General features: G+C 54.8%; 4 protein-coding genes across 4 annotated transcripts; 3 read left to right on the top strand and 1 right to left on the bottom strand.

The window, feature by feature from the left end:
- Window positions 1–2,973: 2,973 nt before the first annotated feature.
- Window positions 2,974–4,386, top strand: LRP88_09021 (uncharacterized protein; the record flags this gene model as incomplete). The annotated part of the gene is made up of 1 exon (XM_083245517.1): window positions 2,974–4,386. The coding sequence occupies one exon, from the start codon at window positions 2,974–2,976 to the stop codon at window positions 4,384–4,386; it is 1,413 nt and encodes a 470-aa protein (XP_083100011.1).
- Window positions 4,387–6,893: 2,507 nt separating this feature from the next.
- On the bottom strand, window positions 6,894–7,805 carry LRP88_09020 (ClpP/crotonase-like domain-containing protein; the record flags this gene model as incomplete). The annotated part of the gene is made up of 1 exon (XM_083245516.1): window positions 6,894–7,805. One exon carries the CDS (start codon window positions 7,803–7,805, stop codon window positions 6,894–6,896), a length of 912 nt encoding a protein of 303 aa, XP_083100010.1.
- Window positions 7,806–8,383: 578 nt separating this feature from the next.
- Window positions 8,384–10,378, top strand: LRP88_09019 (Clr5 domain-containing protein; the record flags this gene model as incomplete). The annotated part of the gene is made up of 2 exons (XM_083245515.1): window positions 8,384–8,499; window positions 8,557–10,378. 2 exons carry the CDS (start codon window positions 8,384–8,386, stop codon window positions 10,376–10,378), a joined length of 1,938 nt encoding a protein of 645 aa, XP_083100009.1.
- A 967-nt stretch (window positions 10,379–11,345) lies between these two features.
- LRP88_09018 (FAD-binding oxidoreductase) lies at window positions 11,346–13,299 on the top strand (the record flags this gene model as incomplete). The annotated part of the gene is made up of 3 exons (XM_083245514.1): window positions 11,346–11,649; window positions 11,707–13,154; window positions 13,207–13,299. 3 exons carry the CDS (start codon window positions 11,346–11,348, stop codon window positions 13,297–13,299), a joined length of 1,845 nt encoding a protein of 614 aa, XP_083100008.1.
- Window positions 13,300–14,369: the final 1,070 nt, after the last annotated feature.

Genomic DNA, 14,369 nt, shown 5'->3' with positions numbered 1-14,369 from the left:
CGTGGGACAGAGAGTGTCAACCGTGTGAAGGGATAGATACCGAGGAGATCAAAGATGGTCAAGGTGGAGGAAGAGGAGAAGTGTGTACGTTGAAGTCTACCACACTTAATGCTCGTGACCTTGTGGGTTCTGTCGGCGAGGAGAGAGTCACGAGGGGTTGCAGGGATTCTGTCAAGCTGAGTTTGGCTCAGTCTGGGGTAAGGAATGAGGCATCTTTGGGACGCTCAGACGTGTTCCTGACACTGATGACGATGGATAGCGTGGCGCAGGTTGGGGCCGGTCGGTCCCTGAGGCAGTTTGGGTGGCACATGGCGGGAGCACACAGACATTGACAAGAATGACATGCACGCGATGACACGAGTGACGGGTTTGGAGGTGAGAAGCCTCGGCCCGGGGGGGGGGGGGGGTTTAGGAGTTTCGTGTTGAGCAGGGCAGCGGACTGTGATGATGTTCAAGGCTGAGTGAGCATGGGCAGTGGACGAGGTGGTGACAGATGGCGGATGACTGATACTGAGCGATAAGTGCTGAGCCTCGACAGTGATGAAGACCACTGTTGGCTGAGAGTTCAAGCTGGGCCCAGAACGGATGATCGGCGACTAGTGCCAAGGGACAAGGGGCCGAGAGCAGGCCGAGGCAGGGTCGAGGCCAAGAGGAGGAACGCGAGTGAGGAGACGAGAGAGGATGGCGAGATAATGCCTCTCTTCTCGAGGGGAAACTTGGTGGGCATTTATTCCAGAGGGAAGAGTGGGAGAGAGGGTTCGTGAGAGGCTGCCGAGTCATTGGGGCGCGACCAAGGTGTACGACCATGGCGGGAGGAGGCCCTTGCTGGATGCGACCACAGCAGAGGCCAAACCCCGCAAACAGAGACGGTTGCTAGGTGATGGGATGGGATGGGGATGAAGCAGAGCCATCATGTTGACGACGATGATGATGTATTATCGGAAACGACGGATTAGAGTCGATGAGACAATGACGGATCCATGTGGATGGGATGCGATATATCTGCGACAGATCTACAGCGCACAACGGCGACTGACCGAGGAGGAGGGTTAACTAATTGTAGACGGAGGAACCAACACCACCTTTATTCGAGACGGGCCGATGAAGCAGTTGCGGGCGCGGAGTGAGAGGTTTCCGACCCGACTAGTTTTTGGTGTTGAGAAAGTGTCTCATGTGTTTGTTGACGATTTGACAGCTTCTGCTGCTCGGTGCAACCAACCTTGAAGATCCATGAATGAGGGTAAACTTGACAAGGGCCAATCGCTTGCCCATGTAAAAAGTCATTTCTCTTGTCTTGGCCAACCACGGTCGTGGCCTCGCTTGGTGACAAGGGAATTATTACTCACCAATTCGACCGTCTTTTAGGTCCATCAAGTCGTCATTGTTTGACAAGGTCGTTGATTGATCATCTGAGGGGATTCTCGTCTATTTCCCCTTTTCCGTTGAGATCTCCTTTTTGTATAATGACATGATTGACCTTTTGAAGCAAGATCTCTTTCGCTGTTCACATATACACAGCATCATCCTGTGCTTCTTTGTTACAGCGGTGCAGCCCATCCATCCTTTACAGCACCGATACGGACTGTTGCATCTCACCTTTCAGGGTTTATCCCCACAAATACATGCAATCTCACATATCGTCCCCTTGCTCTTTCATTATCTGAGACCCCGTCTCTAGTTTTCCTTACCTAGTTTCTCCAATCTCTCCTAGACGATCCGGCTCGTTCCCCCCTCCCGCCCGTCTACTAGTCTAATATCTCCCACCGCCTTTGAGGAGCTAGAGAGACATACATGTCCCCCCATATCAACAACGCCCACCGCCAGAAAGACGTGACGGCCCGCGGGCGACCAACAACTGCCTAGGCAGGCCAGACCGACAAGACCCTATCATCCCTGGCTGGCTGGCTGGACAAAGGACTGGACTGGAAAAGAGCTCAAACTTGGCCCGTAAACTCTCCCCACCAAACCCCACGTGTCCATGGCCTGGGATGAGGCTGAATCTGGCTTAGAACAGACTCGACATTGGCCCGTCTTCCCTGCGGAGTAGTACTACTGCTGCTGTAGGTTCTGGTTCTGGCTCTGGCTGCGTCGCCGCCACCGAAACCCAGTTTAGTTGGGTTGCCTGAGTGAGTTCAGTTGAGTTGAGCTGAAGTTGAGCCCATAGTGACGGTGTTCTTCGTCTTCTGTGTACTCTTCCGCTCCGGCCGCACCGCCATTTTGGAGACACTGGAGGTTCGTTCCTGGGTAACCCAACCCATCCCATCCCATCCCATCACCGCTCCGCCGCAGTCGCCGTCGTAATCTGCCGCCTCCTCCGGGGAAGGCTTCTCGGCACGGCCACAAAGATAGCGTCTCACCCACCATCTCAACTCTTCCTCTTCTTCCTCCTTGTTCTCGCCTCTTTCTTCTTTTGAGCCTCCCCCCTCCCTTGTCAAACCTTGAGGCTTCTTCTCCATCTTCTTTTACCGTAAAGTACTCTGGACGCTGCCCGACGCCGTGGCCCCCGACGACTCCTCCTTTTTACCCACTCTCGGCTCCTCTCGGACACCCCTGATAGCGCTGCGCTCGCTCCAGCTCCTCTTTCTTCAGTTTGCGACATTTCCTCCGTCCCAGTCTTGGTCTTCTCTCTCTCGTATTTCATTCTCCGCCGGGGGCTTTGTTTACGCTGGTCGTTCAAACCGTGCCTCTGCGCGCTTTTGTCGGTCTGTCCTGCCATTGTCGCCTGTGCAACTCGAAAGACAAAAAGCCATCCATGATGCTCTGAGAAAGGACTGCGCGTGCGACGACTCCTCCACCAACCGCTAGGTGCGCTGCGCTGCGCCCGTATCCGTGCAACGACGGAAAGAGAAGAAAACGTCAAGACCACAACCACTCGGGAAAAAAACACCTCGCATCCTCTCCTGGTCCTGCTTTGTCCTCTTGAGTCTCCTGCAACTCATCTCCTTTCTCAGGCTCTCCTCTCCTGCTGTGGCAATGGCGCAGACCAGTCCCCCTTTGCCCGGTCACTTCCACACCGGTCATGGACATCAACACGCAAAAATAACAAAGGCTCGTAGCCGACAGGCAGTCAAGCCCATCCTTAAGAAGCTGCACTCTCACCATTCCTACTCGCACTCGGAAAAGAACTCTCTCGACCTCAACCGTGGATGGGATGAGCAGGGCCAGTTCGGGTACTCGTCTTATACCACCAGCGGCGGTGACGACGACTCTCACGGCTCTTACACGGCAGGAGCCTCGACACTGACAACAGCTGGCACTCGGTCCGCCCGCGATGTTAGCTTCTCCCTCTCTGCCACTGACCTCAGCAGTGGCGGGGCTCGTTCAAACAAATACTCGCATGCCCGTTCAACGAGCGGTACTTCTCATGCTTCCATTGCTACTTCTACCAGCGGCGGTCGCAACGGATCCTTTGTGCACCCTTTCCAACAAACGCCGCGCACATCAACGCCGCCTCTCTCCTACGCCAACTCGCTCGCTTCTCTCGAGAACCCCAACGGCCCTCGCGATTACTCTCCTACCATTACAGAGGACGACGACGATATCGAGCCCCAGAACCTGCAGTCTTCAGGCCGCTCATATCCTCTGCCGCATTCGGGTTCCCGCCCGCGAAGACCTTCTCTCGCCAGCCAGCGCACCAGCTCCCTCTCCGACATCAACCAGCCGCTGCGCGTCACTGCCAACGGCCGCTCAACACCAGGCATCTCGTCGCGAAAACCCCACAGCATCGTAACCCGCAGCCGCTCCGACCTCCACCTCAACACCGGCTCTACGAGTGCCCTAGACTCTGCATCGAGCGCGACCCCGCCTGCAGGCTCATTCATCTCCCCGCAGATGATCGCTGCCTCTACATCTTCTTCTGCAATGTCACCTCTGCGTAGCTCTCTCGACATGGGTGGCTTCCGTCTCCGCTCGCGAAGCGAGGTCGACACTGCCACGCGCCAAGAGCACGTCCGCGAAGCACGCCGCAAGTTTGAGGAGAAGGAGAAGGCCAAGGAGGAGAAGTACGCCCGCGAGCAGATCCGCAAGCAGGAACGCGCCGAGAGTAGAGAGGCACACCGGTTCAACAAGCACGGCCGCAAGGGCAGCTTTGGAGCCTCGCGCATCTCCTGCGACCGAGCCTCTAGCACCGATATTCGACCTAGCATGTCTCGCAAGAACACTGGCACCGGCTTGGGCCTGGGCCTCAGCACTGAGAACGAAAAGGTCGACTTTGCCAGCCGAGGCTACGATACTGTCACCACCGGGCAGACACCCCGTGCCAGAACTGACGATGTGCACTTCGAGTCTTCTCGCCGCAACAACACTGCCAAGCGAAAAACTACAGGCGCCTGGACCGCCTTTGTTCTGTGGCTGAGAACGCGACTGCTCAAGCTGGGCCGACGATAGAAGAAGCTTACCAGCGAGATCAAGACCCGATTCTCCAACAAGAAGGGCGCCGATGTGAACCCCCATCAGCATCCCAACCCATTGTTCCGCAACATTTACTTTCCGACCACATATACCCCTCGCTCTTGAGTCTACTCACTGACCCCCACGGCGAACGCTGGAGCCTACGCGGCACAGCACCACTACCTCACCTCACTCCACGATACCTTGATCAACCTCACTTGGCGGGAGGCGCAACACTCACCACCTCCCTGCTCACGTATACGGATTTACGGCCTCAAAGCATTGCAGCGATGGGAAACATTCAGGTCCCACAGCCGGACCGAAGTTACCTTTTTCCCACATCTTGTTTTTCACCTCTTTTTAGGCATGGAGTTGGGGGTTCACCCGCGCGTTCTGTTTTTTTCTCTCTTTTCACGATTCGCACAGACATGGTTGCATCGAATGGATCTGAGCACTGCGAGATGACGTTTGAGGACTTTCTGCTCTATGATTTCAGATGCATTTGATGTATTGTGCGGTCATCATCGGTTTACCGAGGCATTATTCGCAACATGGCATGGAACGGCACGGTATAGCACAGCCTCGCCGGCTGCGGATGCGGACAAGCTGCTGTTGGTTGAAGGGCATGTCTTGGGACTCGGTTTAGGCACTCTCCGGATAGACCTGGATCAAATCAATTCAAGCAAATGCATGGGCATGAATTTTGCCTCTTTCAATTCATCCAATACCATCCCCGCTTCTTTCTTCTTGGCAATTCCCTCTCGTGAGATAAGTGATCCGCTCCATCCGTGACTCAACCATGTAGTCTACTGCCCGCCCCTGCACCCCGTCCGTCGTCGCAAAACCGCTCCAGTCAAGAGGTGGCTCAGCATCGCCCCTCGTTCGTTCCTTTTCACATGACATTTCCGCATGACGTCGAGGGTCCCGCTGTTTTGGCGACCCCGTCGGTTTCGGCGGGCGGGAGTGGGGCGCACGGCTCCGGCCGAGCCTGAGAGCGGGGGGGAGAGTCGAGACGACGGACTGTGGGGAAGGGGGAGAATGGTCATGAGGTTTCCAGGACCCTGAGACGGCGTGAGATGAACTGCAGTGGCGGCTGAAACCGAGTAGGAATAGAACCTGGACCTGAACGAAAAGTGTGTGATTTGCTAAATTGCTAGGTGCTCCTCATACAGTAGCAAACGCATCCCATGCACCTGGTGATAGCCAATGTAATGAGCAAGAACTCCGAAGTCACTTGATACCATCTTATGGCCATAGAAGTTGCTTCTTCCACGGCTCTTCCGTGGATTCATGTTTGTAACGCAGTCTTTGATGAAGACGGTCCTTGGCGCCTTGCCAGAACTCGACAGCAATGGGGTCTACAGCGTAAACCTTCCAGTCTGGCAGGGGAAAATCATAATTTTCTTCAAACTCTTGTCGGACAGATTCCACAGCTTGCTGAACTTGATGTGCGCTTTCAAGCACTTGGCTCTGCTGTGAAGCCAATGCAGCGATTTTCGAAGACAAGGGACGGTCCAAGAAATCCTGCCTGCATTCCCCCTCTGGTAACTGAACCGCTCGTCCACGGATTCGGACCTGGCGACCTTGCTCCGGCCAGTAAAAAGTCAAAGCAGCATAGGGATTGGCTGCAAGCTGTTTGCCTTTTGGACTATTGCCCTTGACTGCGAAGTGCCACCCCCGTCCATCAACGTTTTTCAAGATGAGGGCTCGGGCATCTGGCCAACCTTGGTCATCGACCGTGGAAAGTGTCATTGCGTGAGGTTCCTTGACGCCAGCTTCAATCGCTTCCTGAATCCATGTTTCAAACGCCGCGTGAGGCGTGTTGGGGAAGGTTTCGAAATCGCACTTTGGTAAAGGTCCTTCGAGGACCTTGAGATGGCGGAGCTTGCTCCGAAGGGTGTGGTTCTCGTCGGCGCTCATGGCTGCGGGTACTTGGGCAATTGATACCAGATGACTAGATTGCCAACTAGCTAGCATTAATTGAGCGAAAATCCTGGTTTACAGACGTAAGAAACTGGCCGATAGTGTTTATTACCCTGCTTGCACTCCGAATTCGGGATGACTCACGGCAGTCATCTCAACGGCAATGAGGGGGCCCAGATTTCAGTGGACGTTGAAACGAAAGGTGTCAAGGGGCACCTAAAGCACGCAACTAAAAAAAGACGCCCTCGGATATCTTTCAACCTCGAAAACTGTACAAAGCTAAATATAGTAATAATAAGAGTTATTTAAGGGTTAAACTATAAGGCTATAGAGAGGGCATGAGATAGGGCGATGAGATATAAGATTTTTATTCAAGATATGCCATTGGGACTTGTCTCACATGGATCGAGATGCTCGGTGTTGGTGTTGGTGGATGTGAGACATCGGGGATGGCACAGTTGGGTATAAACGGAAAGAAGACTGAGAATCAAGTATTGGTGCTAAAGAACTAGACAGATTACATGGCAAATAGAATACAGTCGATATCCATGGATATCATCTCCAGTGACAAGAACCACCAATTACAACTTTGACTTTCGAACGTCAACCGGAGACCACCACGGCCACGCTGTCGGCGCATTGTTCTCCATGTTCCCGGTAAAGTTGGGCTTCCTTTTCTCTAGGAAACTCTGCATCCCTTCTTTGGCGTCTTTACCTGTGAACAAGTGCCAAAAGATCTTGCTCTCGAGTAGATGAGCCTCCTCTGGGGAGCCCACGCTTCTGTAGATCATGTCCTTCATGACCCGTGTGGAAACGTTGCTGACATTAGCTGCAATGTCGTCGGCGATCTTGAGAGCCGTTGGAAGAACCTCATCGGGTGCGACAACATCGCTGAAGAGGCCGTCCAAGAGCTTGTGCCCGGCAGGGTACACAGCGCCGGTCGTTGTTAGATGCAGAGCCCGGCTGGTGCCAACGAGACGCGGCAGGAAGAAACTGCTGCAGCCCTCCATGCTGAAGCCTCGGCGAGCAAAGACAAAGCCAACCATGGCGTCACGACTGGCGATGCGGATGTTGGCACCCAGAGTCATAGTGATGCCGACGCCGACAGCAGACCCGTTGAGGGCAACGATGACGGGCTTGGCGCAGTGATACATGGGGAGGGAGACCTTTCCGCCCGAGTCGCGGTGGTCATTGGCGTCCTTTCCGAGGATGTGCTCCTCGTTAAAGTCCATGCCGGCGCAGAACATGCGGTTCTTGGGGTCTGACGAGGTGATGACCACGGCGCGGACCCGGGGGTCGCCCGAGATGAGGTTCAGGGCCTCGGAGAGGGAAGCGCACATAGTGTCGGTGAATGCATTGCGTGCCTCTGGACGATGAAGCTTGATGACGATGACGGGGGTGACAGAGGTTGAGGAGGCGGGATGGTGGAAGAGCTGGAGGGTAGGGAGGTCGAGGGCAGCGTAGCTGTCTGGAAACGACTGGGAAGTTGCCATGGTGCTGTCTGGGGATGCTATGGACAATCTGTGATTGCTGACTGCACAAGAAGAGAGCTGAAGTAGAGTGTATATGTTGGTTTAGAGTTTAACGGGTTGATATGGCGTTCGAGAGTCGTGTTCGGGGATTAGCCTCTTGACGACTTACAAGATTGAGCCGAGGTATGCGGATGTTGTCAACGGGCAACCCTTGCCAGGGCTTTGTAGCTGTCAGTTGAGGATATTTGGGAGTAAATTCAACTTGGTATATATGTGTGTAGTTAATAAACTGACCCAGATAATGCAATCTTTCTTGGTTGAGATCGGTTCATGGCTCATTATCACATGAAAGACGAGACGATATCAGCTCCACCACGCGCACACAGTACCCATGACAGTGTTTGTGGGGTAAGTCACTGTACTGCAAGACCTGGATGACAAAGCATGCACCTGACACTTTTGCTAGCTCGCACTCCGGATGCGCGGATTGACCAGCAACGCAACTCTCCACTCTAGCTCCAGCGCCCGAGTCAAGCTTTTCCGACCAAAGACGAAAGACGCAACCCAACGCGACGGCGCGGTCGACGCCTCATGGAACCATGGTCTATCAATGGGGTCCTCACAGGGACGTATGCTACCGGATGTATATCACCGAGCGTCAGTCGCTCGAGTCTATCATGGAGCACCTAAAAAAGGTGTACCAGTTCACGCCCAGGTTTGTCCCCAGATGCGCCCCTAAATGTGGGCACCCTGACTTACACGACCTTCTTAGCAAACGGGCCTTCCAAGTTCAGTTCAAGCGGTGGAATTTTCCGCTGAAGCAGAGGCCTGCGCATAAGGACCCTCGCCTCGTCAAGCGCGTTCATGAACTGTGGCTGAAGAACATGCCGCAGGGTGAGATGCTGCGGATCCTCAAGGACGAAGAGGGCTACGACATCAACTCTAGGGAACTGATGCGGGTTCGCGCTCGGAATCGATGGCTGCTCAGGGTTCGTCACGGCGACAGAGCGAAGCCTGACGATGAAGAGGAAGAGTCCGAGTCGCCGGAGGCTCAGGAAGGAGGTTCGACGCCTGACCAGGAGGGAGCCTCTCACCAACCCATCTCAGATCCTACCACCCCTTTTGTTCTGACGCCTAAGCCTCGCAAGCTCAGCAAGAGACAAAGTAGAAGAAATCGACAGCAGCTTGCAGACGAGAACGACTTGGTCCGATTCCCCTCAGAAATGACTCTCATTGACTGCAAAGATGTGCTGCGTCTCGACTCAACCACCTATTCAGAAACTCGCGAATGCTTCGGGCGTATTTGCCAACAAGAATCGATTGTGAAAAAGACGCTGGCTGGACCTGATAAATGGGAGTATGTGAAGAATCGTCTCATCCACGAACGCCCGCACCTGCAAGAGGTCCTCTGGGTTTCAAAGGAGAAGCTCGAGACGAAACAACTTGCACTAGACATCATCTGCACCGATGTGACCAAACGACTACGCAACATGGACACCAAGATGACTCTTCTCGATGCGAAGAACGTGCTTGGGCTCAACCCAGAAGAGTCTCGTGAGATCCGCACTGCTTTGTACACAGTCCTCTGCGATGCGAATTTTACCTGCAAGTCCGACGTGAACCCTGAGGAGTGGGAAGAGTTGAAGAGACTGTGGATGGAAAAGTCAGTACACGTCAAGAAACTCAGTCTAACTGGGGATGATGCAGAGACGCGCAAGAGAGCTCGAGCACTTGAGATCCTTGCTAGGGACGTTATCAAGAGACGGCGGGATGACTACAGACACCAAAATCCTAAGGGCAGCGAACCTGCCAAACAGAAAGAAGCACAACGGTCACAGACACCACAAGATGGGCAGAATCGAGAGCAACTTCAGCAGCCTTCGTCCAAGGAGAGCCCATCTTCTGCCTTTGCCGTGTCGGATAGGGCCGCCGCGCGGTCTAGTTCGCCAGCTGCTCCTCCACCGATGAACGATGATGGATTGGGGGATGACATGGACAGCAGCACCTTTGAGCCAATTCCAGAGGTGACTCGGGACTCGCGCGTGTCGTTCGCATCGGCTGGGAGATCTATGCCGCCTCAACTTCCGACGCCGATACCATCACAAACCTCCCTGGCGAGCTCCAATGGCGTTCTTTCACAGCCCCCTCGAATGCTAGGCTCATCGGCCTCGACGCCCATGTCTGTGAACTCACAGTATGGATCACCTCTCTACATGGGGGCCAACACTCAGTCGGCGTTTATGGGACAACAATACGTTGCACAGCAATTCTCGCCGGCTCCGAGCACTGCCATGTTTCAGGGCGTCCCAGCTGTGTCTACTTCCTTTGCGATCTTCCTGCGACTACATCCTTCGTCAACGATTGTCGCCAACACGGGTCTATGGATAGGGACAATGTCGGCGCATTCAGTTCAAGAACTACGCGATGTAGCAGTGGCCAAGTTTCCCGGGGCGATTTGCGTACGGATCGAGGGAATCATCAAGGACGACAAGGGGACTGAGCTACCACTCCAGATACAAGACGACGAGGAGCTGACGGCGTATTTCGCGCATATGCGGGGTGGTTCACCAACGTTTGCAGTCCAATTAGTCTAGAGGTGGACTTGAAGCGCCGCGTCTAATAGTGTAAAAGCTGCATGAGAGGCAGTGGCAGATGGGAAAGGATTCATCAAGAGGCATAACAAAACGGGCGTACGGAGTTTCGGTCCAAGACGGAGATTGATGATTGGTCGGGGCACGGCGTCGGGACGGAGGAGAGCGGAGGGGGGTAGGGGAGCGGACTTGGTCTCTCCGCGACGTGCTTCGGCGGGATGCGGCCTGGTCTGGGGAATGCGGCGGCCAAGAGTCCGAGGGGGGCAATTGCTTTTTCGGTTAGAGAGCGAGAGCGTACACATGTATAAGTGGGATAAAATGAAGGAGATGAGGTTGATGGAATAAGATTAGAAAGATACCTATGGATAGATTTGTAATACATGGCCGACTACGGCGGTGACGTGCTTTGTCGCTACAATTGCTCTTGCAGAGTCTGCCCTCTCTCATGGTCATAAATGCCCATGACGGGTCCTCGAGACTCATTTCAGCCCCTCTCTTGAAGGGAGGGCATGGATATTGGATGGCCTCCGGGGCCGGCCGGAGACGACGGCGGGATATGACAGCAGAGCAGATACAGGAGAGCCGAGGAAATAACTACGTAATTCAACAAAAAGAAGGAACAAATCATGGGGGGATGATGGAGACAAGGACAAGGGACAATATCAGCCGCAAGATCTCATTCAATACCCGTACCCGATCTCTGGGTGTGCACCCTGGAGGAAGCCCGTGGGAGGGAACCCCCGTTACGGGTGCCAGGTGGGGCTCGGGCATAGCTCTCGCGGTAGTCCAACTCCGTCCCGACAAAATTCCATTGCCGCACGTCGCAAGCCTTAAGCTCGCCATTGACCGCCCGAGACGACGGCCAATTGCTCTCTCGACATCCTCTGACGGCTTCCTGACTCTTGTTTTGCATTCTACGACGTCGGCGGCTACATACTCTCTGCCATTGACCCCTCATCTGACCCCAGAAATGGCCTCCCTCCAGCTGCGCGCACAGCGCACTGCTCTCCGGAGCCTACGGACCTCTCACATCACAGCCGGCCCCCGGAGCTCACGGTTACCTGCCTCGCTTCGCTGCTATGCCACTGACATCGAGCCCGAGCGACCCAAGGCTCCCCGGCAGGGCGGCAACGAGACCAAGGTTGGCCGGACGTTCCAGGGCCAGGTCATGGGCAGTATCGGAGCTCGATTGAGGCGTGAGCGAGAGCAGCGGGAGCAGTACGAGCAGTGGAGGAACATGACTGATCCCTCGCGGAACTGGATGGTGACATTTGGTGAGTGACGCTCTCTTGATATGCCATCAACTCAAGCTAACCATGGATCCCTCACAGTCTTCCTTTCCGGCGTCGGAATCGCATACTGGCTCGGCACATACTGGCCCAAGGACGCCGAGCCCACATCGACGCTGCCGCTCAACAAGACCAAGGAGCCGCAGCACAACACCAAGCTCGAGAACATGCAGGCGGCGTGGGCCGACTTTGTCAAGATCGTGGGCAAGGACAACGTGAGCACGGCCGAGAACGACATTGACCACCACGCCACGTCGAGCTGGTCCTCGCACCAGGCAAAGGCCGACGAGCGGTCCTTCTGCGTCGTCTACCCGAGCACCACCGAGGAGGTGTCGGAGATCATGAAGGTCTGCCACAAGCGCCGCATCCCCGTCGTCGGATACAGCGGCGGTACTAGCCTCGAGGGCCACTTTACGCCCACACGGCAGGGCGTGTCGGTCGACTTTGGCCGCATGAACAAGATTGTCAAGCTGCACAAGGACGACCTTGACGTCGTGGTGCAGCCCGCCATGGGTTGGGAGGCTCTGAATGATCACCTTGGGCACGAGGGTCTCTTCTTCCCCCCTGACCCCGGCCCCGGTGCCATGATCGGCGGCATGATCGGTACCGGATGCAGCGGTACCAATGCCTACCGCTACGGAACCATGCGAGAGTGGGTTCTGAGCCTTACCGTGGTGCTCGCTGACGGCACCGTCATCAAGACACGCCAACGTCCCCGCAAGAGCTCGGCCGGCTATGACCTCACCAAGCTCTTCATCGGTTCTGAGGGTACCCTGGGTCTTGTCACCGAGGCCACCCTCAAAGTGACAGTCAAGCCCGAGTCGACGAGTGTCGCCGTGGCTAGCTTCCCCTCGATCCGTCACGCTGCCACGTGCGTGAGCAAGGTCGTGGGCAAGGGCATCCCCGTTGCGGCCGTCGAGATCCTCGACGACAACCAGATGAAGTGCATCAACGACGCGGGCATGACCTCCCGCGCCTGGGCTGAGGAAGCAACACTCTTCTTCAAGTTCGCTGGCACGCCCGCGGGCGTCAAGGAGCAGATCTCGCAGGTGCAGGGTCTTGCCAAGCAGGCGGGCAGCCGGACGTTCGAGTTCGCCAAGAGCCAGGAGGAGCAGGACGAGCTGTGGAGCGCGCGCAAGGAGGCGCTCTGGAGCACGACGGCCATCAAGAAGCCCGGCGACCGAGTGTGGACGGGCGACGTGGCCGTGCCCATGAGCAAGCTGCCGGACCTGATCGAGGAGACTAAGGAGGACATGGCCAAGAGCGGCCTGTTCGCCTCCATCGTCGGCCACGTCGGCGATGGCAACTTCCACACCATCCTGCTGTACAACGACGCCCAGCGACAAAAGGCCGAGACGGTTGTCCACCGCATGGTCAAGAAAGCTGTCGAGCTGGAGGGTACTGTGACGGGTGAGCACGGTGTTGGCCTCGTCAAGCGAGACTATCTGCCTCATGAGCTTGGTGAGACCACCGTGGATGCCATGCGACAGGTGAGTTTCCCTTATTTTAGCTGTGAGATGATTCACTAACAACTCTTGACAGATCAAGAAGGCCTTTGACCCTCTATGCCTGCTCAACTGCGACAAGGTTGTTCGCATGCAAAAACCAAAGAAGGGTGAGGTCGACGAGTGGTAGATGTGATACAAAGAGATGAAATGAAAACGGGAGATAGAACGGGAGTACGGAATTATACCTGGCAAATTGGTGATGTTTTTGCGTGTACGATGGGAGGGGGAATAGACGGCATCAGAGGATCAAAAAGGGATATTCCTCTGCTCATGGGATCTTGTATGTATGCATGGTTAATCAACTCAACAACAGGCTTGTCTTGAATGATATTCAGATGGCTATTCATGGTTTCTCGCTGTGAAGATGACATTTATTTCATGTTGACTACACGAATGACAAAAAGCGCTTTCTTTCTTGCAATTTAAGCCACCCGCTTTCTAGACAGCATCCTCATGGATACAACAGAGGGACTGGTGGTAACTGTACCAAAAGACCAGCTCAGCTGTAAAAGCTCCCCCCATCTGTGGCAAACACCAACAATCCAGGCCAAAAAAGGTCCTTCACAACCTCAACCCGAATTCTTGTTGGCACGCTTCTTGGGGGACTTTGACTTTGCCGGTCGTCTCTTGCGAGGGGATACCTAAAAGGGTCACCGGAGTCAACATCTATCAGAAACTAGAAGCCTGAAGGAGAGGTATAACCATACCAAGATGCTGATAGATTTGAAAATTGGATTTGTAGCCTTCAAATAGGGCAGCATCTTGAGGTAGTCCAGATGAGTCTTGACCTTGCGTATCTCCTCCAAGGTCTCGTCGAGGAGCTCTGCCAGCGCTTCGTTTCGGCGGGTGATTTTGCGGATTTCCCTCAGTAGTTGGGATAGTTGTGCTAACTCTGTCTCTTCCTCTTTGCATTGTATGTGCTCCTCCCCCTTGAATAGGATGTGCTCCTCTTTTACCGGTACCTCTGTCCTTCTCTTTTTGTTTGGCGATTCGGATCGTTCCATCATGGTGGGTTGTGTAGTAGCTTGGTTGATGAGTCTGGTAGATGTCGAGCTGTATTGCGATACTCTGCGAACTTGACGGGTTGGTACGATGTCGATGGAATGATGTCTTTGTCGAGTCACAAACTCACCGAGTAACGTACGAATGTGAACTTGAAAGACGAGATACTGCCCGCTATCGCTCTTTCTCAACCCC

This window comes from Fusarium phalaenopsidis (genome assembly GCF_050370095.1).
Source record: "Fusarium phalaenopsidis strain FUZ10S chromosome Unknown contig_32302, whole genome shotgun sequence".
Classification (NCBI taxonomy): Eukaryota; Fungi; Ascomycota; class Sordariomycetes; order Hypocreales; family Nectriaceae; genus Fusarium; species Fusarium phalaenopsidis.
Note: the sequence above shows the minus strand (reverse complement) of the source record. Positions and strands in the feature narration are given on the sequence as shown.